The following is a 21,678-nucleotide window of genomic DNA, read 5'->3' on the forward strand; positions in this document are numbered from 1 at the left end:
AACGCGGTGCAAACCTGGACCACACCCCACCCAATTCGAGGGGCTCGGTGGATCACGTCGCGAAGAGATCCGCTTGGCGAATGACGTCCAGACGGCTTGGGTAAACAGAAGACAAAAGTTGCATGAATGGAGGACCGAGAGACCACGGTGCCTTCAATCCTACATTGACGTGCTCAACCACCTAGCTGCTTCGCCCAATCCTCATCAACGGCATGTCAGGCCTTCTCGCAGGTCGAGTAGCCGCCATTACGGGAGGAGTCACTGGTATAGGCCGAGCCATTGCCCTTGAGTATCTTAAGCAAGGCGCTTGTGTATCGGTCAATCACTTCGAGGATGAGAAGTCTGCGCAGCAATTCAAGAGCATGGAACGAGAGGCTATCGAAGGTGCGAAACTGATTGCGGTGCCTGGAGATATATCGAAGCAGGAGACAGCTATACGGCTGGTGGATGAGACGGTGAAGGCGTACGGGAAGTTGGACGTGTTTGTGAGTAATGCTGGGATATGCCAGTTTGCGGAGTTTCTAGAGTAAGTATCCGCAGGATCTCTTGTTTGAGGGTAGTAGCAGCATGGCCCATCACACCATCAGCGGGCATCAAGCTCATACGTATGCAGCATCACACAAGACCTCTTCGAATTCCATGTCTCTACGAATCTCCATGGCGCCTTCTACGCCACGCAAGCTGCAGCGCGCCAGATGGTCAAGCAAGGCCACGGCGGCTCCATCATCGGGATCTCTTCCATCTCGGCTCTCGTGGGCGGCGCACAGCAGACGCACTATACACCCACGAAAGCCGGCTTGCTGAGCCTGATGCAATCCTGTGCTTGTGCGCTGGGCAAGTACAACATTAGGTGCAATGCACTGCTACCGGGCACTGTTCGGACGCAGCTGAATGAGAAGGATCTGGCGGATGAGCAGAAGCGGAAGTATATGGAAGGGAGGATACCGCTTGGGAGGACGGGCGTGCCGGATGATCTGGCTGGCCCCGCGGTCTTCTTAGCGAGCGACTTGTCCAAATACGTGGTAAGTGTCAATACCAAGCGGATCGTCTGTATGTGGAGCTAATGTACGCAGAACGGTGCACAGCTCCTCGTTGACGGAGGTCTATTTGTTAACCTTCAATAAACGGAATCCATGCCAGCTCCGCCATTCAGCTCTACGTGTCTAGCTTATACGCCTCGACTGCGGTGCCATACCATATGCGGTCTTTCTCCCGTTCCGATAGACCGTACTCCTCCAATACTTGTTCCACAACCGCGCGCCAGTGATTCCATGATAGCTCGTCTCCCGGCCCGCGAACGTTACAGACAGGCCAGTCGGACCCGAAGAGCTTGGAAGCTGTAAGCGGTTGCACAGCATGCTTGAGTATCGAGGAAGCTTACAATGCGGCTAGTGGGAAAGTGGGCGAACAGGTGATTTAGCCACGGACGCATCTTTGTGACCACTTCAGTCACTGGCATTGGATGCGAGGGGTCTTGGTCCTCCATCTCTGAGAATCCCCCAGAGAGCTTCATGTACACGTTGTGCATTCCCGCAAAGCGTGTGATAGCCGCACACCATCTATACCAGTCTCTGTTGTCATCGCCCACGTCGTCCTCGAGGCTGGGCTTGCACAGGTGATCTGTACAACGATCAACGGACCGCACGAAGCGAGCAGACAAGCTGTTCATCAGCTTACTCAGGATAAACCGTACTCCATCCTTCTCCATCCCTCTGTTAACTTTTACGATCATCTCAGCCGCAAGCTCGAGCTGCCACACACCCGCTCGTCTCATATCCACACCAACATCGAAGCTCCAATCTCTCCCCTCTCCCCTAAACCTCCTCATCGCTCCCACGAACCCCTCTCCCAGCACCAGTTTCCTCAGCGCCCCCTCATCCTTGATCCCTTGCAGCAGAAATCTGAACCCCTTAACCCTCCCCCACGTTTTCTCCCCTGCAACCTCCCTCGCCTTAGCCACATACTCCTCAAACACATCCGGGCCCCTATCCAGCGGCGCCCACGCCACAATCCCCTTCATCAGCCTCCCCTGCTCTGCCGTGAAGCCAGCGCCCTCCTCAGACGTACCCTCCACGATCCGCCTCAGCCACCGCAGCTCATCCAGCGGTTCCGCCCACGCCTCCAGATGCTCCGACTGCCCGTCCCCAGCGCTGCCTACGCGGCGGTCCGTCTCCACGTACACGAAACCCTCGACCACGGCGTCTGAGCTGGCGCTCGCGGAGAGGTAGTCCGAGACGGAGTACTGTTTCGCGAGGTGCGCGCCTGGTGTCATCCAGCTGTGGGACGAGGGGTTGGCGGCCGAGGCGGGCCAGAGGTGAATGTGGGCGTCGAGGATGCGGCGGGGGTGCATAGTGAAGATGCTCAGCTTGCGCGATTCTCAATGGGAGGAAGGTGTTGTGCGAGCGTGGTTGAGCATAGTACTGTCGTGTGGAGGCGTGAGGATCATTTCCACGCTTTTGAAACTGCTGCACATCGCCATCAACAAGGGGTCGTCGAGTTACCTGTCGTGCCTGTCAGGTCAAAAGTGGGATGGAGGGGTAAAACGTGGGGTCGGTGTAATGATGCAGCGAGCAGTCGATGGCATGAAATGCGGTATGCCGAGCTTACGGAGTTCTGCCCGCAATTGAGGCGAACCCATGTTGATATTGAGAAATTTGGACTCGTCGTTGAGTCGTGTGAGCGTATTGTTTATATCCGACCTCATATCTCAAGCTGTAGCCGTTTGACCTTTTGGATTGACACTCTAGCAACACACAATGGCCCCAATCCCTCCTAAGGGCATATATGTCCCAGTAAGTCCTCTCAGACTCAATGCAGGACCACTGTATGTCCAGATAGCTGATTGCTCCAACAGGTACCCACCTTCTTCGTCTCCAAGTCCGCATCCAACTACGACCCAGTCACACCAGCCGTGGACATCTCCACGCAAGCGAAACACGCTTTGCACCTCGCGCGCAGCGGCATCCGCGGCCTAGTAATCCTCGGATCGACCGGCGAAGCCGTCCATCTAACGTCCGCTGAGCGGACGCAGGTGCTGAAAGGCGTACGGGAGGAGCTCGAGAAGGCTGGATTCAAGGGCTATCCCATTCTTGCTGGTACTGCGGCGCAGAGCATAGTGGAGACTGTACAGCATTTGGAGGACGCAAAAGACGCAGGGTCGCAGTGGGGAATGTGCCTTGCGCCAGGGTACTTTGCGAGTGCTGTGAGTCAGCAAGGGATAGTCGACTGGTTTACGGCTGTGGCAGACAGAAGTCCAATTCCTATTCTAGTGTGAGTACGAGCGATATTCGAATGTAGCGGAAGGAAACGCCAGTTTGAGTGCCTTGCTGAAACGCAGTAAAGATACCACTACCCTGGCGTCTCGAACAATATCGTCATCACACCCAGCACTATGGAGAAACTCGCCAGTCATCCGAACATCGTAGGCTGCAAACTCTCCCATGGCGACGTGGCAGACCATGGCCTCATCGCGCTGTCTCCGAACATTGATCACAGCCAGTTCCGCACGTTCACTGGTCTAGGCCAGCAGCTGTTACCAGTGTTAACCTTAGGAGGAGCCGGGGCTATTGACGGTCTCGCAGCAATCTTTCCAAAGACTGTAGTACGGCTATACAATCTCTTCCAGGAAGACCAGTCGTTTGCTCAGCTCGAGAAGATGAGGGAGCTTCAGTACAAGATTTCTGGGGGCGAGAAGCTCGTTGTAAAATGGGGTACAATCGGGGTCAAGGAAGCTGTGAGTCGCGTACTCGGTTTCGGGGACAAGGACGGCGGCAGACTGCCACTGAGTGGAGGACTTCCTGGTGGTGAGACCGAATGGGAGAACTGGAAACATGTGATGGAGGCATTGGAGGCTGTGGAGAAGACGTTACCCGAGCTTGAATCCTTGTAGCAGCGGCTAAGGACAAGTCCAACGGCTTTGTAGCTAGTGTAATGGCCTCCACAGGATTCGGATGCTGTGGATGAACGCTTGTCCTCCGAATGCATTGTATCTCTGCATAAAGATAGCAAACAGTCCTGTATGCATCGGTATTGTTGTTGACGCCCGGTAAAACATCCAAAGCCCCGCAGTACAACCGTGGAAAACTTTTTGTTGTGGCATGTGAATGGCGCTTGCCAAGGGGAGGACACTGATAACCGGACAATTGAGGACGAAGAACAGCGCTAGTGATGCAGTTCATGCAATGCACGCACAGGGGATACCGAGAAGACAAGCTTTTGAAGCAGAGATCCGGATCAGCACTCTCACCAGAGCCTTGTTGCCAGGCACAGGGGCGAACTTCGCCGTAAGGTTGCAGCTGATGGAGGGGAGCGGAATACTAAGCGGGTCGAGGGAGTTTTAATACTTCCTGCTAGAACGTGTTCGACGGATGGAAAGAAAAGAATTGAATCCTTGATGTAATACCAGACTCGAGACTCAAGGAGTAGAGTACTCATAGAAAGAATGATATCGCTTTCGGATGGATGCGGGATAGACGGTGGGAATACCCGGGGCGACGGAGATTTTATTACCCTTGCTGGAAAGCAAGTGGTGACAAGCTCATCAATTTGCTCTAGTAGCCTCAGCGAGCATTGACTGACCCAGCAAGAAAATTCTACCAGCTACTGACCTGCCTTTCTAGATTTTCTCCCGCATCTCTATGGGAGCTCTGAGAGGGTAGTCTTCTGGCTTCTAGTTGGACACAGGCTGCATAATCGAAAGCTGGAAGCTTGCTGTAGCGCCCTGCAATGTCCCATGCTCTTCCCTGCTGATCTGTCGTTCGAGTACCAGGTGAAATTGACGGGATACTAGACTAGCCTCGCTGGTTGAGGGGAGATCTAGTGCAGAACAAGTAACAGGGCAGAATTCAAGGTTCGGCTGTCGCACACATCGACACAAGTTCCCTCCCCCGTTCCGCTCCCGGCCGCCGAACATGATACGCGCGCAATGCGAGAAAAGGCTCGAGACGGGACGGGGCGCCGGAAATGACGAGCATTGTGGAGAATCGGGGGTTCCGTTGCAGGCAGGCTTCACCTCTCCCCGAGTCATGGCCAGAACCCTTATTTTGGCGGCTAAATTGACTACAACCGCGTCAGCCAGCGGATGGCGTGTAACTCGTCAGTGTGAGATTGAAACGGTACCGAACTTTGAATCAATCTAGACTTCGCTCCAAGCTACCGGCCGTACGCCGACTGGCTGCAGATTGGATAATCGATGCCGAAAGACTCGCTGCGAGTGGAGTAGTGTAGTTCACTCGTGTCTCTCCACCTTCGCTGCAGGCCGCACGAGCGGGACCTCGCGCGGCCTCAAGCCCTCGTCTCCGAACTCGATGGCGTCCATTATCTGGCCTCCACATCCCCAGTGAGCCCTAGTAAGGACAGGGCACGGCTAAAGGGAGCACATTCGCACCAGTGCTTCTTCACACACAGCGCCTCCAACGTCCCGCTGCTCTTAGCTCCGGCCAAAGCAAGGACCAGCCGGCTGGCTGCAATGTGTGTTGCTCCAGGCGAAGCTTGTGCTGAATATTGCAGTTCGTAACCGATGCAGCAACAGTGGACCTTTGGGTCCTGTCTAGGCGAGCAGCACCGGCAGCGGAAGAACCTACGCTCCAGCTTCGTGCTGCACGAGAAGGGTGTCCTCGAGATATCGCTCCTCAGAGACGCTTCCACGTTCTGTGCAAGTGGCTTGTGCCAAGGGTGACGGTTCTCGATGGCCAGGGATGCAGCCGTCTCGAACAGCCACCGTCCCAGACTAAGATCCCCACCACCACATCGCGCTACCGGTGCGTTGGCGGCCAACCCGTTCGCAACGCGTCAGCACTGGAGCTGTACCTAGTCGCGCCGATCCGATGCCGGATCGAAGTGAAACATGCAGAGACAGGCCGTTCATTAACTTACTAGGCGGACGTGTGCCGCGTAAAGTACATGTGAAGATGCAGTCTTTCTCAACGCCAGCGGACCCCGATACAGGAAATGCTACCAAAGGCTCGCCCCCGAAACGCCGTCGCTTTGCCCTCAACAACTTTTGTCGCCGGCCAGCGCTCTATGCGCTGCAACAACAGATGAATGTAACTTTTCCGTGCCTGCGCGGCTCGGGATCGGAAGCAAATTCGTCATATGAGGGTATCGTGCGGTCTGTCTCTGAGACAAGCAAATTCGCAAAAACGTAGTAGCATACGACGAAGCAACATAGGGAAACACAAGAATCACTTTTCTGATAAACGACGAGCATCGTTGGTACGAGGTGGTAGCCGCTGCAGTCTGTACGCGTTGTCCGTATCCGCGCCTTCTCTGCTTCCCCATGTCGTCTGATAAAGGCAAAGTGGTTAGCTTCAAGAGATGCGAGAGGTGTGCGGGGTATCGGGAACGGTGGCGGCCGAGAACAGTGGAACAAATAGTTGCGAACCAAGGTAGAAAAGGGCCGCTTACCTCATTCATGGTGCAGAACGCTGGAATCTTAATGCAAAAGGTGTGAAAGATGCCGAACGCAATTTGCAGAGGGACGTAGCAGATGTCAGAGGGATATCGGAGGTAGTGACCGGACACTTTCGAGATCTTCGTAAAGACCCAAAACACAGCGAGGCTGGTCATGATTAGCGCCCAATACGGCGACCATTCCGAGTCGGCCGAGGCTAGTCCGAGGCTGAAGAACATGAACAGATCATAGATTGCACCGGCCGTTAACGTCGTTTGGAAGACTGCGTAAGAGCTCCATGGATGTCGTCTAGTGTTCAGGCCTGTGAGCGATCTGGGTGTAGTTGTTGAGGGGTGCTTGGCACCGACGCGAGGTGCCCGAACTGGAGGGGTACTTACATCCAAACACTGCCCTCCAACAGCATGCTCCGTAAGTTGCTCCGCCAGTTACTACGCGCCCAACGCTGGCACTGCCTGAGATAACGGGACCCGCTCTCCAAGGTAGTGAGCACTTCGCACTCTCGGTGGTACTGGATGTAGGTATTCCAGCCTTTGTTGACCATCCACCTCGTGATAAAATTATCATCGTCTGCGTTCAGAAGGCAGCCTCTCCATGTCTCGTGCGTGAAGCCGTAGGTAAAGTCCGAGTCCTGGAGGATATGCGTGCGGTACGCGACTGTCCGGCCAGAGAGACACGGAAGACCGCCGTCCATGAACGTGCAGGATCCGCAGTCGAAGTTTCGTCTCTCCAGATAGATGGCGCCCAAGAAATTCCACATGTTCGTAGTTTCCTCTCGCAGCAGGCGCTGACATGTCCCGACACCACCAACTTTCGAGTTCTCGAATGGCGCCAAGATCCACGGTAGCAGTGTCTCCGGCCAGATCACGTCGTCATCAACCAAAAGAGTGATCTTTGTAGTTACTTCTGGGATCGCACGACACAGCTGCCGGCGCTTGTTCGCTTGCGGTACCGTGACTATTTTAATCTTCTTGCAGCCAATTGCTGCGACCATCTTCTTCGCCCGCTCATGGCTGGCATCGATGGTCGAAATAATAATCTCGGAAGGATCGTTAAGCAGAACGGTGCGAATTGTTTGCCGTAAGTCATGGCCGTCTCCGTTAATAGTTGGAATAATCGCGGTAACATCCTTCGATGTATATGACGGGTTGTCCGGGATCGGTATCGGCTTAAGTTTCCAGAATGCATATAGATTGATGTAATGCCGTGTGAAACGATAGAAACTGCTCCTATATCAGTCTTGTTCACGGCTGCAAGCACCCGGTGGAGGGAGTACGGAAAGCATTGGGACGAGGAATTTCAAACATACAACAGGAACACGAACACGGCCCACAGATGCTCTATGTACCACCCCCAACCAAACGAAAGAAATGAAAGGAATATCATATTCGCAATCGCTGCTTAAAGAGCACTTTGGGTGGCCGAAAAGAAAGGGCTCCGGCGGGAGCGTCTGGTGCTATATACCAAAGCCACATCGTGCCGGGTACCATATGCACTGAAATTTCAGATTGACGCAGCAGCGTGCTGTTAGCAGAGTTTGGCATAGCAAGAGGGTGCACCATGAGGTCAAACGCCTCGAGCTCGCATCGCTGGGACCGCGCGAGCCTTTTTGCGGGATAGCTGAACTGATAGGCGCCAAGGATCCCGCCTGCCCATTTCGGTCAGCCTATGGCCCTCGTCCCCAGCCCATCCAGTGTCCCCAGAATCGGACGGGCAGCGGACCTCGGGCTAGCCCTAAGCGCTTTTCGTTTCCATGTTTCTGAGCTTCATAATACGGACAGTAGCGATTGGCAACCGCTGTCTGAGACATTGACATTTGGCTATCATATGATGGTCCGTAAAAGCGCGGCTGTTGGTTGATTTGGTAACCCTCGGGGAGCACGAGCAATGTCTAGCCCCATCTGCAGTTCGTCCAGCAATCCGCCGGCGCTGCAAACCGAAGACGCCGGAACGTCTCCACCAGTTCTGCACTCTTCTTTGAAAATGGTAAGAGGCACCCACCCCGGCCGAGCTGGCGTGATCGAGACAAGTAGTTTACAGGGCAGGCATCAACTAAGCTGTCGGCTAAGACCCTGTATCAACGGCGAACCACCGGCCGGCGCTGGACATGGGCCTGTATTTGTGGCTACTCCGGAGCCCTTGCGCCTCAGTGCGGATGGTGGGTCTCTCTTGCAAAGGACAGACCGGCGTAAAGGAGGGCTCGTGAGCACTGAAGGATGCGCACTATGTCGAGCGGCTCAACGTCGTCGCCTGGCTGCCGAACCATCATAGTATCCTCACGATGGCCTGGAGCTTCCAAGTGCCGGACACCACCTCGCCCATAGATCTTAGATCGTACGTCAAGTGCTGAGCTCCGAGCATCGCCTGCAGCGTTGGAGGATCCCTATTCCCGGCAACCGCCGTCAATAATGCACGCAGTAGTGTTCGACCTCAGAACCAGTGGTCACCTCGCTTGATGTGCAGCAAACGCGTGACCAACGACGGTTCAACCAGTCCTACCTGCATTCTGGCAACGCCGATCTATCCACCAAACCCGTCTCTCGGCAGCAAACAAGATCTCAGGCTCGTGCTGACGAGTGCCGCGGTGGGTTGTCCTGCCGCTGGTGGTCGCGAAGGATGTCGCCATTCTCACTGACCTTCCTTTTGCGACTCGGCATAACGTTTGGTAGAACGGAGACTACGCACGTCGTGTCCCTCCACGCCAGGTCAACAACGAGTAGCAGGTCAGCAACATGATACCCAGTAAACCGCATGGACCCGGAGCATCTGTAAGGATCGACCGCGTGTAACTCTTCCCCCGTTCCGATGCATGTATGCAACTGTGATAGGCAGACTGCAGCGGGAGTCAAACCCCGACTGAAGACCGCACCTGCGACGAGGTCTCCCATGCAGCTGTGCAGCTGTGCAGCAGGCTCGCAGGCCGGCATATCACGGATTATTTCTGTTGGACGCCACCATGTTCCGCTCGCTCCAGCGTCGGTAACATTAGCGGCATTGGCATACAACCCCGACCGACAGTACCGTGTGTTTAACGTGCCTCTGAGGCACGCATCTTGCAGCAGAGGTACCTCAGTCATGTTATCAGAGGCTTATGTAATCTTACGCTCGAAGTAGCACGACTAAAGGACGGGACTGAAGCGCAGATGGAAACCAAGCCTGGAGATTATATACATATATCGAAATATCTAAGTCCGGCCAGTCATTCGCTGACTCCTGCAGCCGCGACCTCCAACAGTCGATTCGTCCCATTGCGTTGGGTAGGATGACTGGCATTACGCATGCTGCAAGGAACGATCGACTCTTGACCTCATTTCGGATCTTGCGGGTGATCCCGAATGGGATGTGGCGGAGAGGTGTGCATGCCCTGTAGATGGATGGACGAAGCGAAGCAACCAGCCACGGCAGAGCCGATATTCTAGGAGGCGTAAGTACAATGGAGGCAACTGCGGGGGGGTTGTAGTGCGTGGATGCCCGAACAGCGACCAGGCAGCTTCTTAGGGTCACACGTGGCCGAGCGATGACGAGAGGGTCGGCCTTTTCTCCGTGACTCGCATATAAACTTGTATTCCCCTCGTAAAGTACCGCGACCGCTGTGAACGCGAAGCCAGTACAAGTCTCTCGACAAACCTCATTGCGTACTTCAGAAGGCACGGACGACACGTCGGTCTCGCGCAGACGCGGCGGAAAGTAAACGTTCTTCGTGTATTTGCTTTTGTAAGCTGCTGTCGGGCCGACACACGAAACGTCCATCAGACTGGAAGTACCGACTGTTGTAGCGGCCAGGTAGCTAAGGATAATACTGAAGACCTTGTGTGGACAACAGTATGAGTCAACCGCAGCATCATTGCGAGCTAAAATTCTTCGCGGCAACTGTGCAGCATCAGCATGGAGACTCATACAATATACGAAGACCGTCTGGAATGTGGCGAACAAAGCAGACGAAGGGTGCCGCGTCAAGCAATGCAGCAAGACTAAAGATGTGGACATGAAGCTACACGCTGATGAATGTACACAAACCTCGCCCTTGAGCGGAACCCAGCACGTATATTGTTCTCGCAGCCGGACTATATGGCGCGGCGCCATCAGATTGTGGTGCCCCTCCTGGGGCCATAACGTGGTCTTCCCTCAAGCAATATAATTCCCGCCGTAGAACCGTGTGGACGCTCATGACCATGAGCCAGCATCTGCATCCGAGTTTTCCGGTAATCTGCACGCTGCTGTCGTAGCTCTTCCACGTACTAGGAAGCAAGTTCGTATCTCTAGCAGACCACTTTCACAACAAGCTAGCTCCGTAGCAACACGTCGCATCTAGTATCGTATAACCTCGAGTTGGTCTACTTCTTTATTGCAAGCGTCCGGTCTTCAGAGAGATAACTTGTGCGATCCCAAAGCTTAAGAGCCTATTTTGACCCGGACACCTCTTGAAAGGGTTGAAGATTGCCTGGGATCGTTCGATGAGCATGCTCGGGAATGTTCAAGGACTGTATGTCGCGGTCGGAGAGCGATGCATATCATGAAACCATCGGAGGCTTGGGTCGAATGCCTGGTTTCCCGTCTTTGTGCGAGTCTCATACAGCGAACATCAGCGCGACTCAATCAACAACTCTACGGACACTCACTTCTTGACGTTCGCGTCGAGCTCCGGTTAGTGCTGTGTTGCTAATGCCATCGCAGAGGCGATATTCAGTTGGTCTAGAACGACCTGCGGCCTTCTGAGCAGCAACCTGTACCGGCACCGCATCGGTTCGCAAAACTGAGATCGTCCGCACAGAAAAAACAACAAGCAGCCTTCTCCGAGCTCGCTTGCGAGGAATCGCTGCAGGGACGGTCTCGCAGGGGCCGTAGAGCAGCAACCCGGGGATTGAGCATGTGAACAAGGCTTGAGCTGGGTTCAAGTTAGCTGGACGCGGTTCGAAGCCCGGCAATTCACCATCCTCTGCGCATTGTCCCGCCGCAGCACTACTCAAGTCGCATCGGCGCTCCCGAGACGCGGCTACTGCTTTGATGGCGGCCTGTGTCCCGTCAATCCAGACAGGGGAGGAGGGAGCCAATGGTCTGGTACGCCGTAAGAGATCGGTTCGCCTCGCATACAGGTACATCTACCTGGAGAAACATCATAAAAAGCCACGTAATTCTGATATTTTATCGTGTTCAGCTGTTGTCACCTCAACAATAGCTTTCTCAAAGTATCTCAGGGGCCTCCTCCCAGCGGCCAGACTAGAACCCTCACTAACGGCCCGATCCGCTCAAGGGCCGGAACGGGACCGTCATCCAGGATGGACTTCTTCCGCCGCAGAGAAAAATTCTCAAAGGGAGGTGCCCAAGGCCGGCAGAGGTCATCATCGTATTGAAGCGCTGTAGCCCAAAGGACGCCTCCGTAATCTTGGTGGAGCACTTGGATGAAAGTGCTGTAGGTACTGTACCATTTGTATTTACTCGCATCAATCGTCATTCATTGCCGGAGTATCAGGTGGTGTTCCCGATCCCGTTGTGCAATCCCGCCGAATAATCAAGTAGCGGACCCTGAAGTCCGAGCTTCGACGTGTCTACCCAAGACATACAGACATCGACTGCACCCAGCGGGCGCCGGCGCCCTTCTAATAACCAAGTAGCGCTGACAGAGCATCAACGGTAAGACACCCGTCGAAGTTGACTCCTGCAATTTGTCCACGGACCGGAACACTCTCCTGCACTGTCAACAGTCATCATGCGCAACAAGATACGAAGCCACTCGACCATGAATAGGAATAGAGAAGCTGTCACACGAATGCTGGACGGATACTTCCTCGCGATCATCGATTGTCGATGGTTGCTCAGTCCATCGTTGATCAATGAGCAGCGGTAAAAGCAATATCTGAGCCCACAGATACGTCTCCAAGAGTTACTAGGCAGATTGGAGAACAAGAAAGCGGCGCATTAGTCATCTGCGTGAGTACCTCGTTTATTTCCCGAAGGCCCTTATTCAAATCTGATTCTACCGGCATAGGACGAACAGAATGGCATTTTAGGTTCCGGAAATATATTATAGGCCTGAAACTTGCATGCCAATATCACTTGAGACCCCAAGAACATCTAGGGGAGTTACAGTCGCATTACCAGCGTTCCTATCATGTCATCTACGTTTCGAGCTAGTTCATCATGCTGTTGAATCCTAAGGCAGCCTTCTCACAGACCCGACTCCGTGAATTGTGCCAAATTCTCTCTCTCTGTCTGCTTGGCAATCATCCATGCTGCGTCAAACCAGAGTATTCTATTCGTTCAGATTAGGCAAACGGGTTTTCCAAACGATAAAGATTCTGATCACAAAACGTCTCGCTTCATTCGTTGCACGGACGAGCGTGATCCCTCTCGATATGTCGTTACATTCTTTAACAGAATACCATCAGTTGTCAGCAAAGACAAAGTACCCAGGTTGATACGCCAACTCTCGTATGATGCTGCTGCCAAGCCTTGGCTCGCGCATCTGCAACTGCACCGTCAGCAAGCCCGTCAGCATCGCAACACCGAGGCATAACACGCGCAGGCCACCTCACTGGCTTGTTTTGTATTTATAATGTGAATATATAAAGAGCTAAGCGCCACATTGCGCGATGCCACTCTACGCACAAATCCTGACACGACTACCACCAGCGTTTAATCTCCGTCTGATCAGGAACAAAAGCTGCCCGTGGATAAGTCTCGTGGCGGGCAGTTACCAGCAGTGCAGATTCAAAATGAGCTCAGCTGCAAAGGCATACGACTACATCGTCATCGGAGGCGGCAGCGGAGGCAGTGGGGCTGCACGTCGTGCGGCCGGCTGGTACGGCGCGAAGACGCTACTCATCGAAAATGGACCTTCAGGGGGCTGCTGCGTCAACGTCGGGTATGGCCATCCTCGAATGGCATCTTGGTCAATGCTGAGTCTTGAGGCAGCTGTGTCCCGAAGAAGATGACATGGTTTTTTGCGTCCGTGAATGAGATGCTGCATAATGGGGTTACATACGGCTACGATATCCCAAAGGACATCCCGTTCCACTTTGATGAATTCAAGCGCAAGCGAGATGCGCAGATTCGCAAAACTAGCGCCGGATACGAAACCAATTGGAATCGAGAAGGTATCGAGCTTGTCCGCGGCACGGCCACCTTCAAGGGATCAAAGGAGCTGGAAGTGGAGTTGCAAGACGGGAGTGGGAAGTCCAGGTTCACGGCACCCCATATACTCATAGCGACGGGCGGTTACCCTGTCGTGCCGAAAGACATTGAAGGCTCGCACCACGGCATTACCAGTGATGGGTTCTTCGACATCGAGCATCTTCCGCGAAACATCGCGGTTGTTGGCGCAGGATACATCGCAGTCGAGCTCGCAGGTGTGCTGAATGCAATGGGAGTTGAGGTTCACATGTTCATCAGAGGGGAAACTTTCCTGCGGAAGTTCGACCCAATGATTCAAAAGACCTTGACGAAGCGATACGAAGATGCCGGAGTTGTCATTCACAGAAACTTCAACGGCGTGAAAAAAGTTGAGCGGCTTGACAACGCTAGGAGAGGACTGCCCAACGGCGACATCCGCGAGAAGCAATGCGAACCTCCAGTACCGGAGAAAAGATTGAAGCTTACCACTGTCGACGACGAGGAGTTCCACTTCGACGAACTTCTCTGGGCCATTGGTCGGGTACCCGAAGTCCAGGACTTGGACCTTGCAAGCGCCGGTGTCAATCTCACACAGACTGGTCACATCGAGGTGGATGACTTCCAAAATACCAGTGTCGACGGCATCTACGCGCTCGGCGATGTCACTGGACAGATGGAACTGACGCCAGTCGCCATCGCTGCAGGTCGCCAGCTTGGGAATCGCCTTTTCGGTCCGCCACATTTGAAGGCGTCGAAGCTAGAGTACAGTAATGTACCCACTGTCGTCTTCGGGCATCCGGAAGTGGGCACCATCGGTCTGACAGAACCAGAAGCTGTTGGCAAGTTCGGCAGGGATAGTGTCAAGGTTTATCACACGAAGTTCGCTTCGATGTTCTTCGATATCTTCCCTCCGGAAGAGAAAGCAAAGCATCCTACAGAGTGAGTCTAAGAGAACCTCGAGGGGCTGCCCTACTGGGCGCTAACCACTGTACAGGTACAAGATCGTTTGTGCCGGGCCAGAGGAGAAGGTTGTTGGATTGCACATCTTGGGAGAGGGCAGCGTCGAGATACTGCAGGGATTCGGCGTGGCCATGAAGATGGGAGCGACCAAGAAGGATTTTGACAGCTGCGTAGCTATACACCCTACGAGCGCGGAAGAGATTGTCACCATGAAGTGAGGGTTGCCGATGCTGAGCTGCCTCCTGGATCTGGATAGTACTGCAATACTCAGCTACAACTGCGATGATCGTCCTTAGTCACATCAGAGACGGACAGCGTGTAGCAAGTGTCTGTATCAACCCCTAAAACAGACTCTGAGAGTCCTCTTCCGTGTATTGTGATATGATGCATTGCTCCTCGGTGACATGTCGGGCCCAGCTGTTCTTGTTCTTCCAGCAGCGGCCGCCAAGATGTCCAAGTCCCGGAGCAAAACTGCGAGCTCGGACGACCAGGACGACCAGGACCTCCACCACGACCAGCATCAACCGGGAGAGAGCTCACAGTCGACGCCGACATCTCCCCTCCGCTCCAGTCTTCACAATGTCTTTCGCAGCATCGCGCGCGGTGCTCCGGCACTCGCCATTCGCCGCCCGCCGCGCAGGCCTCCGCAATGCATCTACTATTCCCGACGCGACCGGCTCGATCAAGCCGAAGACCTCGCAGGCCACGTCCAAGGCGTCCGAGGGCCTGACGAGGGTGTCTTCGAGCGCTGGCGGCATGGTCAGTAGGCTTGGAGGCGCCGTGTCCAGCATAGGTGGCAGGACTGGGAGGATGATTGGCTTCGTGCAATGTGAGTAATCGAGCAGATAAGCTTGGGACAGCATCAATCGCTTTGGCAACCGCTTTGGTAGAGCTCTCGTAACGTACCGGAGCTCTGTGGCGAGCAACGGCGTGTCGTGTGAGGTCTCAATTGCTACGTGTGGTTGCGATCTGGCGGTAGTCTTGCGGCTTCGTACCCCGTGTCACCCCCGGCACTCGTCACAAACCGCAACAGAGCTGACTGTAACCCATCGCAGCATTGATACCACCGACGATGTACTACGGCAGAGTCGGCCTCGAGCTCGCAAAGATGGTCTTCGAAGCCCGCAAAATGAGCCCACCGTAAGCTCCCCCAGCCCCCTCCGTGCCCCATCTCCCGTCTCTACAAGACCACCGCAGCAATTCAACTGACCACTATCTGCCCATCAGATCCATGTCCGCCTTCCAGTCATACATGCAACCCATGATCAACGCCCTCAGACATCCCGCCTCGTTGTTCTCGCAGACCGCCACCTCCAGCGCGGCGCAGCCCACAAACATACTCAGCCGGATGCGCAACGTTAGCGGACAGGACATGGCGGCCGCAGGCGTGGTCGCTGCTGAGTGTATTGGGTTCTTCTCTATTGGCGAGATGCTCGGCAGGATGAAGGTCGTTGGCTACAGGACCAGCGCTCCGGCGCCGGATGCGCAGGTGCATCATAAGGACGTCTGATGGACTCAAACGGGGACAGGGTGAGGTTGCGGTTGGGCGTGAGGCAGACATGGTGGGTGTAGGATGTGTGGTGGGCTAGGGTTGAAAAACAGGCAGGCGGACAGTACGGGTGAGGGTCGTGAGGTGAGAGGATGGAGATGCTCATTACGCGGAACTGGATACCTGTACTACTTGCACATACTTCATCACTAGACATTCCGTTTTCCCGGCCTTGTAACACTGCGTAATACGTCTTGAAGCTAGCTTGTCTTCCCCTTAACATCTACAGGCCGTAGCAGTCTTCGCCGGGATACAGGGCGCTACGTGTACCATGGCCGCCCTCTCGCCACGTGACGAGGAAGCCACAATACCCTGTCAACAGGCCAGAGAAATCTGTCTCATACAGCACTGCTTTCAAGCTCAAAAGACTGCCCTGATGCGATCGAAAAGGTAAGAATTAAGAGCGCACGTCTCGTTTTCTTCTCTGAACATCGCTTTTCACAAGATCACGCATTCTTTACCAGACCTTGTTTTCACGTTGCATACGACCAACGACGTCCAAACTAAAGGACGCTAGAGATTTGACCTAGCATGTGAGGCAGAGGGAAGTCCTGTAATCAGAGAGCAAACACGTACGAAAAAAATGGACAGGGGAAGACATCTGAGCCCACTGCGGATTTAGATGCAGCGAGTGGGTATCGCGGTATGCGCAGAAGGTACAAGCGGTTGACGCCGCAGGCGAGCAAAACCTTCCAACCATGCCGCAGTTATTCAGCGCACACCACGTTAGATGTCTCGAGTAGTAACTCTTAGAATTCTCACTCGTACAGATTCCAAAACGTCGGCGTTACATGGTGAGATAGTCAAGGCACATTAAGGCGGCCACTCTGAGGTATCTCAAGGGGTACGCAGTCAATGATCATAGACCAAGAGTCCACTTGTGCATCTGAGCAGCGGCCATGATAAGAGAAGTCCAGATTCTCTTCTGACCCTCTTGGCCTGTCAGATTGCAGATATTTTTCACATCTGTTCCCTTCGGTCCTCGCAAGATAATATACAGAGATGCGTGATATGTGCGGTAAGTAGATTGGAAGCAAGTAGATCAGACATCCGCGCCGGGCTGACTTTTTCAAAAGGAGATGAGGCTTTTTGAACCAAGAACAGTCCCGTCCACTAAACGCCCCTCGGTAACTTCACAGAATGAGGAACTCTGGAGTACTATGGCATGGGATTCGTGGACAGGGACTCACACTGCCATGTCCCACTGTATCCCAAGAGCCGGCATAGACGTTGGCGAACACGACCGGATTGATGCACGAAGCCTGGAAACAAAATTCCGCGACGCTTTGTGCGATACTCTCTCGTCCAATCAGCCAAATAACGATTGAGTCAGAGCGAGGGTGATGCGAACGACTCCAGTAATGGCGAATCACGCCACACCAGTCTTCCGCTCACCCCCATCATCGAACGAGCCCGGCCCAGACCCCGGCAACGCCACGCTTGACGCATCGAAGCTCCCCTCCTCCTTCTTCTCCTCATCATCCACCCCCCCACCCCCCGGATCCAACTTCGCATCATCCAAGCCCAACAGCCCCAGCCCCTTCCCTCCACTCTTCTCCTTTTTCGCCTCATCATCCGTCTCCATGAGCGCCGGCGGCCGCTGATGCTGCGCCCTCGCCTTCGCCAACGAAATCGTCTTCTGCTGGTACGTGCTGATAACCTCCTTGGTCTCGTCTCGATCGATCGTCGCCTTCATGAGCGCCGCCATCCACAGACGGCCCTGGTGCACGTTCTCGACGGCGAAGTAGTGCACGGTCGGCTTCGTGAAGTTGACCGCTTTGGAGAGGCCGCTGCGGGGCGGGACCAGCTTGAAGATGAACATGCCCGTCGCGACGTTCGTGCCGGGGTTCGCGGTCGCGGCCGCGGCGGCGTCGGCTGCGGCCGTGGTCGAGAGAGAGGTGTTGTGGGGTGAGGTCGGGGACGAGGTTGCGCCGGTTAGGGTGGCGTGGAAGCCGGTTATGCGCTCGTTGTTTGCGGGGAGCACGCGGTGAGAGGAGATGTCGATTAGGCCCTTCTCTTCCGTGTCGGTTTCGGAGTAGTAGTACGAAAGCCGTCGGCCCCGGAGCACGAACAGTCGCGTCTTCCACGTGGTCATGAGGTTCGACGATCTTTTCTTCATCCAGCCGCTGTAGTCGCAGCCCACCATCTGCTCCTGTGGACTCTTTTTCTGCAGCCCGCGGGTATACGCGCTAGTCGTCTTTTTGGTCTTCCGGCGAGCGGTCCCTAGGGTCGGCGTTAGGCCGCCGGAACTGCCATCGGCGCTCTTTGAAGGGTCGACATTCTCAAGATCAATGCTTTTGGAGGTTGCAGACGGGGTGCTTGAGCCGGTCCGTGAGGGAGACTGGAGTGGCGATTCTTTGACGGGCGACGGTATGAGGGTAACGACATCAGGCGAAGTAGCGAATGCCTTTTCGTTTCCGGTGATCGCATCTGAGATCGCTCGAAGCCCCATCGCTTTCTTCTTCGCAAAGAAAGTCTGACTTGCAAGCCCGGGTGAAGGCGAGGCTCGGCCAATCGATGAAGTATCGCTTCCCCCTAAGTTTGGCGAAGCCGCAACGGCGTCGATACTGGGCGAGTGGTTGTAGTCCAGTTTAGTGACTGTAGGTGGAAGGTCCTTGTACACCTTCATCTGCTTGCTGAATTCCGGACCGCTTGACGCGCGCTGACTCTTGCGATGGTTCGTGCCATAGTAAGTTTGAGCAGCCGGGGATGTTATGGAAGCAATACTGTCGCGGACGGACTCAGTACCGCCTACTTTACTGTGTGTGTTGAGCGTAGAGCTTCGCCGCCTGTTGTCCGCGGTCAGACTCGACTTGCGGGAGTGGTCCCAGCTCCCCTTGCGTAGTTTGTTGCGGGTGCCGCGATGGTCGTTCTCAGGTCCAGAGAAGTAGCCACGGTCAAGTTCTTGCGGAGTGACTGTACTCATACCATGTTCCCCAGCGGACGGTTCTCGCCGCTTGTCATCCGAGCTGAGCGAATACATGTGCGAGGATGATGTAGGTCTGCCATTTATCAATGGTTTCAGGATGTTACCCATAGTCCAATTTCGATCAAACGAGGGATGCTTCGTGTGGGAAGTTCTGACGGGTGAGGCAGATTGGGGAATCCCAGTGATTGAGTTCGGTGTTTCTTGGCTTGCTGCGTGATCAATGGATGAATGTCTGCGACTGTGGTTGAGATCGCGAACTGACGCAGCTGACGGGCGCTTGGGATCCTCCACACCAGGCGCATGAGAGGTGCTCGACCATGAAGGGGCGTACTCTGAATGTACGGGTTGCGGCTGAGAACTGTTCCTTTGTGCGCTCTGCCGGCTTGTACCTCTCGCGTTCGAACTCTCCATAAGACTGGGTATGCGAGGCAAGACCGCGCTTGTCGAGGTACTTCGGTTACGCGCGGCATCATTGATCGGTTCTTCCGTAGCAGAATAGTCCGACATGCTCGGAGGACCACGAGGAACACTCTTAACCTCGGTCTGCAACGCTTTTATCTTGTGCCACGTTCTTAGCCTTCGCCCTACGGGTCCTAGGTCGAACTCCTTGAGAAAGATCGAGGATTGGTCCATTGCGAGTAAGACCTCCCCAGAGATCTCCTGGTCCAAGAACACCTCGCAATGCTTTCGCTCGACGCCTACGTCCTCCAAATATTCCGCAACGCGAGCAGGCGTCCACGACAGCACTTCCTCCTCGGTATGCAGATTTTGCTCTTCCTCGTCCGTTTCATGGCCGGCGATGCGTGAAAGTCGGTTCCCGCTGCTGTAATCGCTCCCAGAGTCATTCGTGCCTCGTCGATCTCCCCCGATCAAGCTGTGACGCGGTGTATGCATGTCTGTGATGTGTTCGTTGATCACGCTGAGGGTTTCGTTCATGACTGGACTGCTCTCTGAGCCACCTATTGTGAGGCTGAGGGCGCGGGGCGCGGTCGACGCGACCGAAGATCTGAGGCCTGCAGCCATGGCAGGTGGAGTGGCTGCGAAATACGATGGTGCTGCTGCGCTCGCGGCCGCTGTGGGGTAGCTTTCGACTTGCGAAGGCGGAAGCGATGGCTCACTCGGTCTCTGCGACGACAGAGATCGTTGCTCGACGAGAGGTGCAGGATAAGCGGTGCGATCTTGACTTGCAGCCTGAGTTTCGATTGAGGTTGGTGCGGGCTGCACGGGGTTCTGGGGCTTAGGGCGGTGGAAAAGATTTGAGTTCGTGGGCGGTCGCGGAGCCGGTTGAGTGTATGCTGCGAAGGGATTTGGTTAAGCTCTGCACCGCGTCCTGTGTCCCGCCAAACTTACACTCCGGAAAGAGCCCAGTGTTGCCATTGCTCAAGTGCCTCCCAAGGAACCAGCCGTCGCCGAAGTCATCATCGCGCTCGATCAACTCGATTCGATCGCCTTTGGCTAAGCTCAACTCATCGGCGCTGCGTGCCGAGAACTCATCTGCTGAGCATCAGTTACTGGGTTATCGCGTTTCGAGCAGTAGAGGTCGCGGGTCTGTCGGGGCCCAGTCGCTGGGACTCGGTTTGATATCCGCAGCTGGGCCTTCGCACCGCACCAGGCCTCGACAGACCAATTGAGGACCATGAGGGCACTGACATAGAACTTGTAATATGTCGCCAGGTCGCGCTTGCTCCATCAGCTGCGCTCGAGTCGCCATCTTATCCCGTCTACTCCGACCTGGTTGCCGAGTATACCGGAGGGTTGCAGGTTGCAGTCCCAGCGCTAGACGGAAAATCACCGACTCCTCTGCTCCCGGAAGATCATGGTGCGGTACGAGAGCTCTCGCTATGGATGAGTGAAGCAGAGCACCAGCCGGTCCTCTGACGGGTGACGTGGATGGATTTGAGTAGTCGTACAAGGGTTCCCGGCGCCGGATGACGGGGCTCGATATTGTGGTAGGATAATCTCTCGTTTGGATTGAGTCGGTGGAGGGCTATGGATAGATGGGGGGGTATGGGTGTCTTCAAAGCAGGAGTGATAGCAATGCGCGAACCCAAGGAGCCACCGGGACGATCGATCGTGCACGGCGTTAGACCCGGTTGAGGCTGGAGGAGCAGCCGAGACAGACGAGACAGATCACCAGCTGCAGCGAGAGCGGGCACTGGCCAAGTACAGAGGGAGTAGTCAGAGACAGAACAGCAGTCGCAGCTGAACAAGTCAGTAAGCTTAGGCAGCTGCAATGCTCTACATGCTCCCAGCAGCGTTCCAGTGACCAGCAGGAGCACCTCAATGCGCATCTCCACTACCTAACTTAAAGCACCCGGGGCATCCCAGCAGTCCGGTCTCTGATGGATGTCGCGAGCCACGTGACGTGTGTAGCCGATGATCTGCACAATCCCTGCTGCATTCCTGCGTGCTTTTGCCGGTGAAGCTGGAACAAGGCTCGGTGCACTTGGACGTTGCCGCATCTCTGCCGCATTTAGTAGGAAAGCATGCGGCAATGACTAGCTAAGTGCACCGAGCCCTTGCAAGCTCCTCTGCTCCATACCCTCTACTCCGTACCATCTACTTAACAAATCACCAACTTTTCGTAACTTGAGCACCCCACTGGCCTGGCGCTCTCGGATACTGCACTGCGCCTTCTTCACCAGCCTTGCCTCGTCACTGCCTGTTTCGTTTGCGCAGTCAGAGTCTTAACCGGAGAACTGCCATATCCTCCGCCGCCAA

General features: G+C 54.9%; 7 protein-coding genes across 7 annotated transcripts; 4 read left to right on the forward strand and 3 right to left on the reverse strand.

The window, feature by feature from the left end:
- Positions 1–212: 212 nt before the first annotated feature.
- On the forward strand, positions 213–1,124 carry W97_06396 (glucose 1-dehydrogenase; the record flags this gene model as incomplete). Its single annotated transcript, XM_007784270.1, has 3 exons — positions 213–526; positions 614–1,022; positions 1,074–1,124. 3 exons carry the CDS (start codon positions 213–215, stop codon positions 1,122–1,124), a joined length of 774 nt encoding a protein of 257 aa, XP_007782460.1.
- A 31-nt stretch (positions 1,125–1,155) lies between these two features.
- W97_06397 (uncharacterized protein) lies at positions 1,156–2,350 on the reverse strand (the record flags this gene model as incomplete). Its single annotated transcript, XM_007784271.1, has 3 exons — positions 1,156–1,329; positions 1,382–1,620; positions 1,678–2,350. 3 exons carry the CDS (start codon positions 2,348–2,350, stop codon positions 1,156–1,158), a joined length of 1,086 nt encoding a protein of 361 aa, XP_007782461.1.
- Positions 2,351–2,756: 406 nt separating this feature from the next.
- Positions 2,757–3,889, forward strand: W97_06398 (uncharacterized protein; the record flags this gene model as incomplete). The annotated part of the gene is made up of 3 exons (XM_007784272.1): positions 2,757–2,792; positions 2,855–3,270; positions 3,343–3,889. 3 exons carry the CDS (start codon positions 2,757–2,759, stop codon positions 3,887–3,889), a joined length of 999 nt encoding a protein of 332 aa, XP_007782462.1.
- Positions 3,890–6,182: 2,293 nt separating this feature from the next.
- On the reverse strand, positions 6,183–7,403 carry W97_06399 (uncharacterized protein; the record flags this gene model as incomplete). The annotated part of the gene is made up of 3 exons (XM_007784273.1): positions 6,183–6,284; positions 6,406–6,700; positions 6,790–7,403. 3 exons carry the CDS (start codon positions 7,401–7,403, stop codon positions 6,183–6,185), a joined length of 1,011 nt encoding a protein of 336 aa, XP_007782463.1.
- Positions 7,404–13,122: 5,719 nt separating this feature from the next.
- W97_06400 (glutathione reductase (NADPH)) lies at positions 13,123–14,697 on the forward strand (the record flags this gene model as incomplete). The annotated part of the gene is made up of 3 exons (XM_007784274.1): positions 13,123–13,271; positions 13,322–14,458; positions 14,514–14,697. The coding sequence occupies 3 exons, from the start codon at positions 13,123–13,125 to the stop codon at positions 14,695–14,697; spliced, it is 1,470 nt and encodes a 489-aa protein (XP_007782464.1).
- Positions 14,698–15,058: 361 nt separating this feature from the next.
- On the forward strand, positions 15,059–15,989 carry W97_06401 (uncharacterized protein; the record flags this gene model as incomplete). The annotated part of the gene is made up of 3 exons (XM_007784275.1): positions 15,059–15,308; positions 15,535–15,619; positions 15,707–15,989. The coding sequence occupies 3 exons, from the start codon at positions 15,059–15,061 to the stop codon at positions 15,987–15,989; spliced, it is 618 nt and encodes a 205-aa protein (XP_007782465.1).
- Positions 15,990–17,397: 1,408 nt separating this feature from the next.
- On the reverse strand, positions 17,398–20,668 carry W97_06402 (uncharacterized protein; the record flags this gene model as incomplete). Its single annotated transcript, XM_007784276.1, has 3 exons — positions 17,398–20,252; positions 20,308–20,451; positions 20,608–20,668. The coding sequence occupies 3 exons, from the start codon at positions 20,666–20,668 to the stop codon at positions 17,398–17,400; spliced, it is 3,060 nt and encodes a 1,019-aa protein (XP_007782466.1).
- Between the last annotated feature and the right edge of the window lie 1,010 nt (positions 20,669–21,678).

The sequence above is a fragment of the Coniosporium apollinis genome (assembly GCF_000281105.1).
Source record: "Coniosporium apollinis CBS 100218 chromosome Unknown supercont1.32, whole genome shotgun sequence".
NCBI lineage: Eukaryota > Fungi > Ascomycota > Dothideomycetes > Coniosporium > Coniosporium apollinis.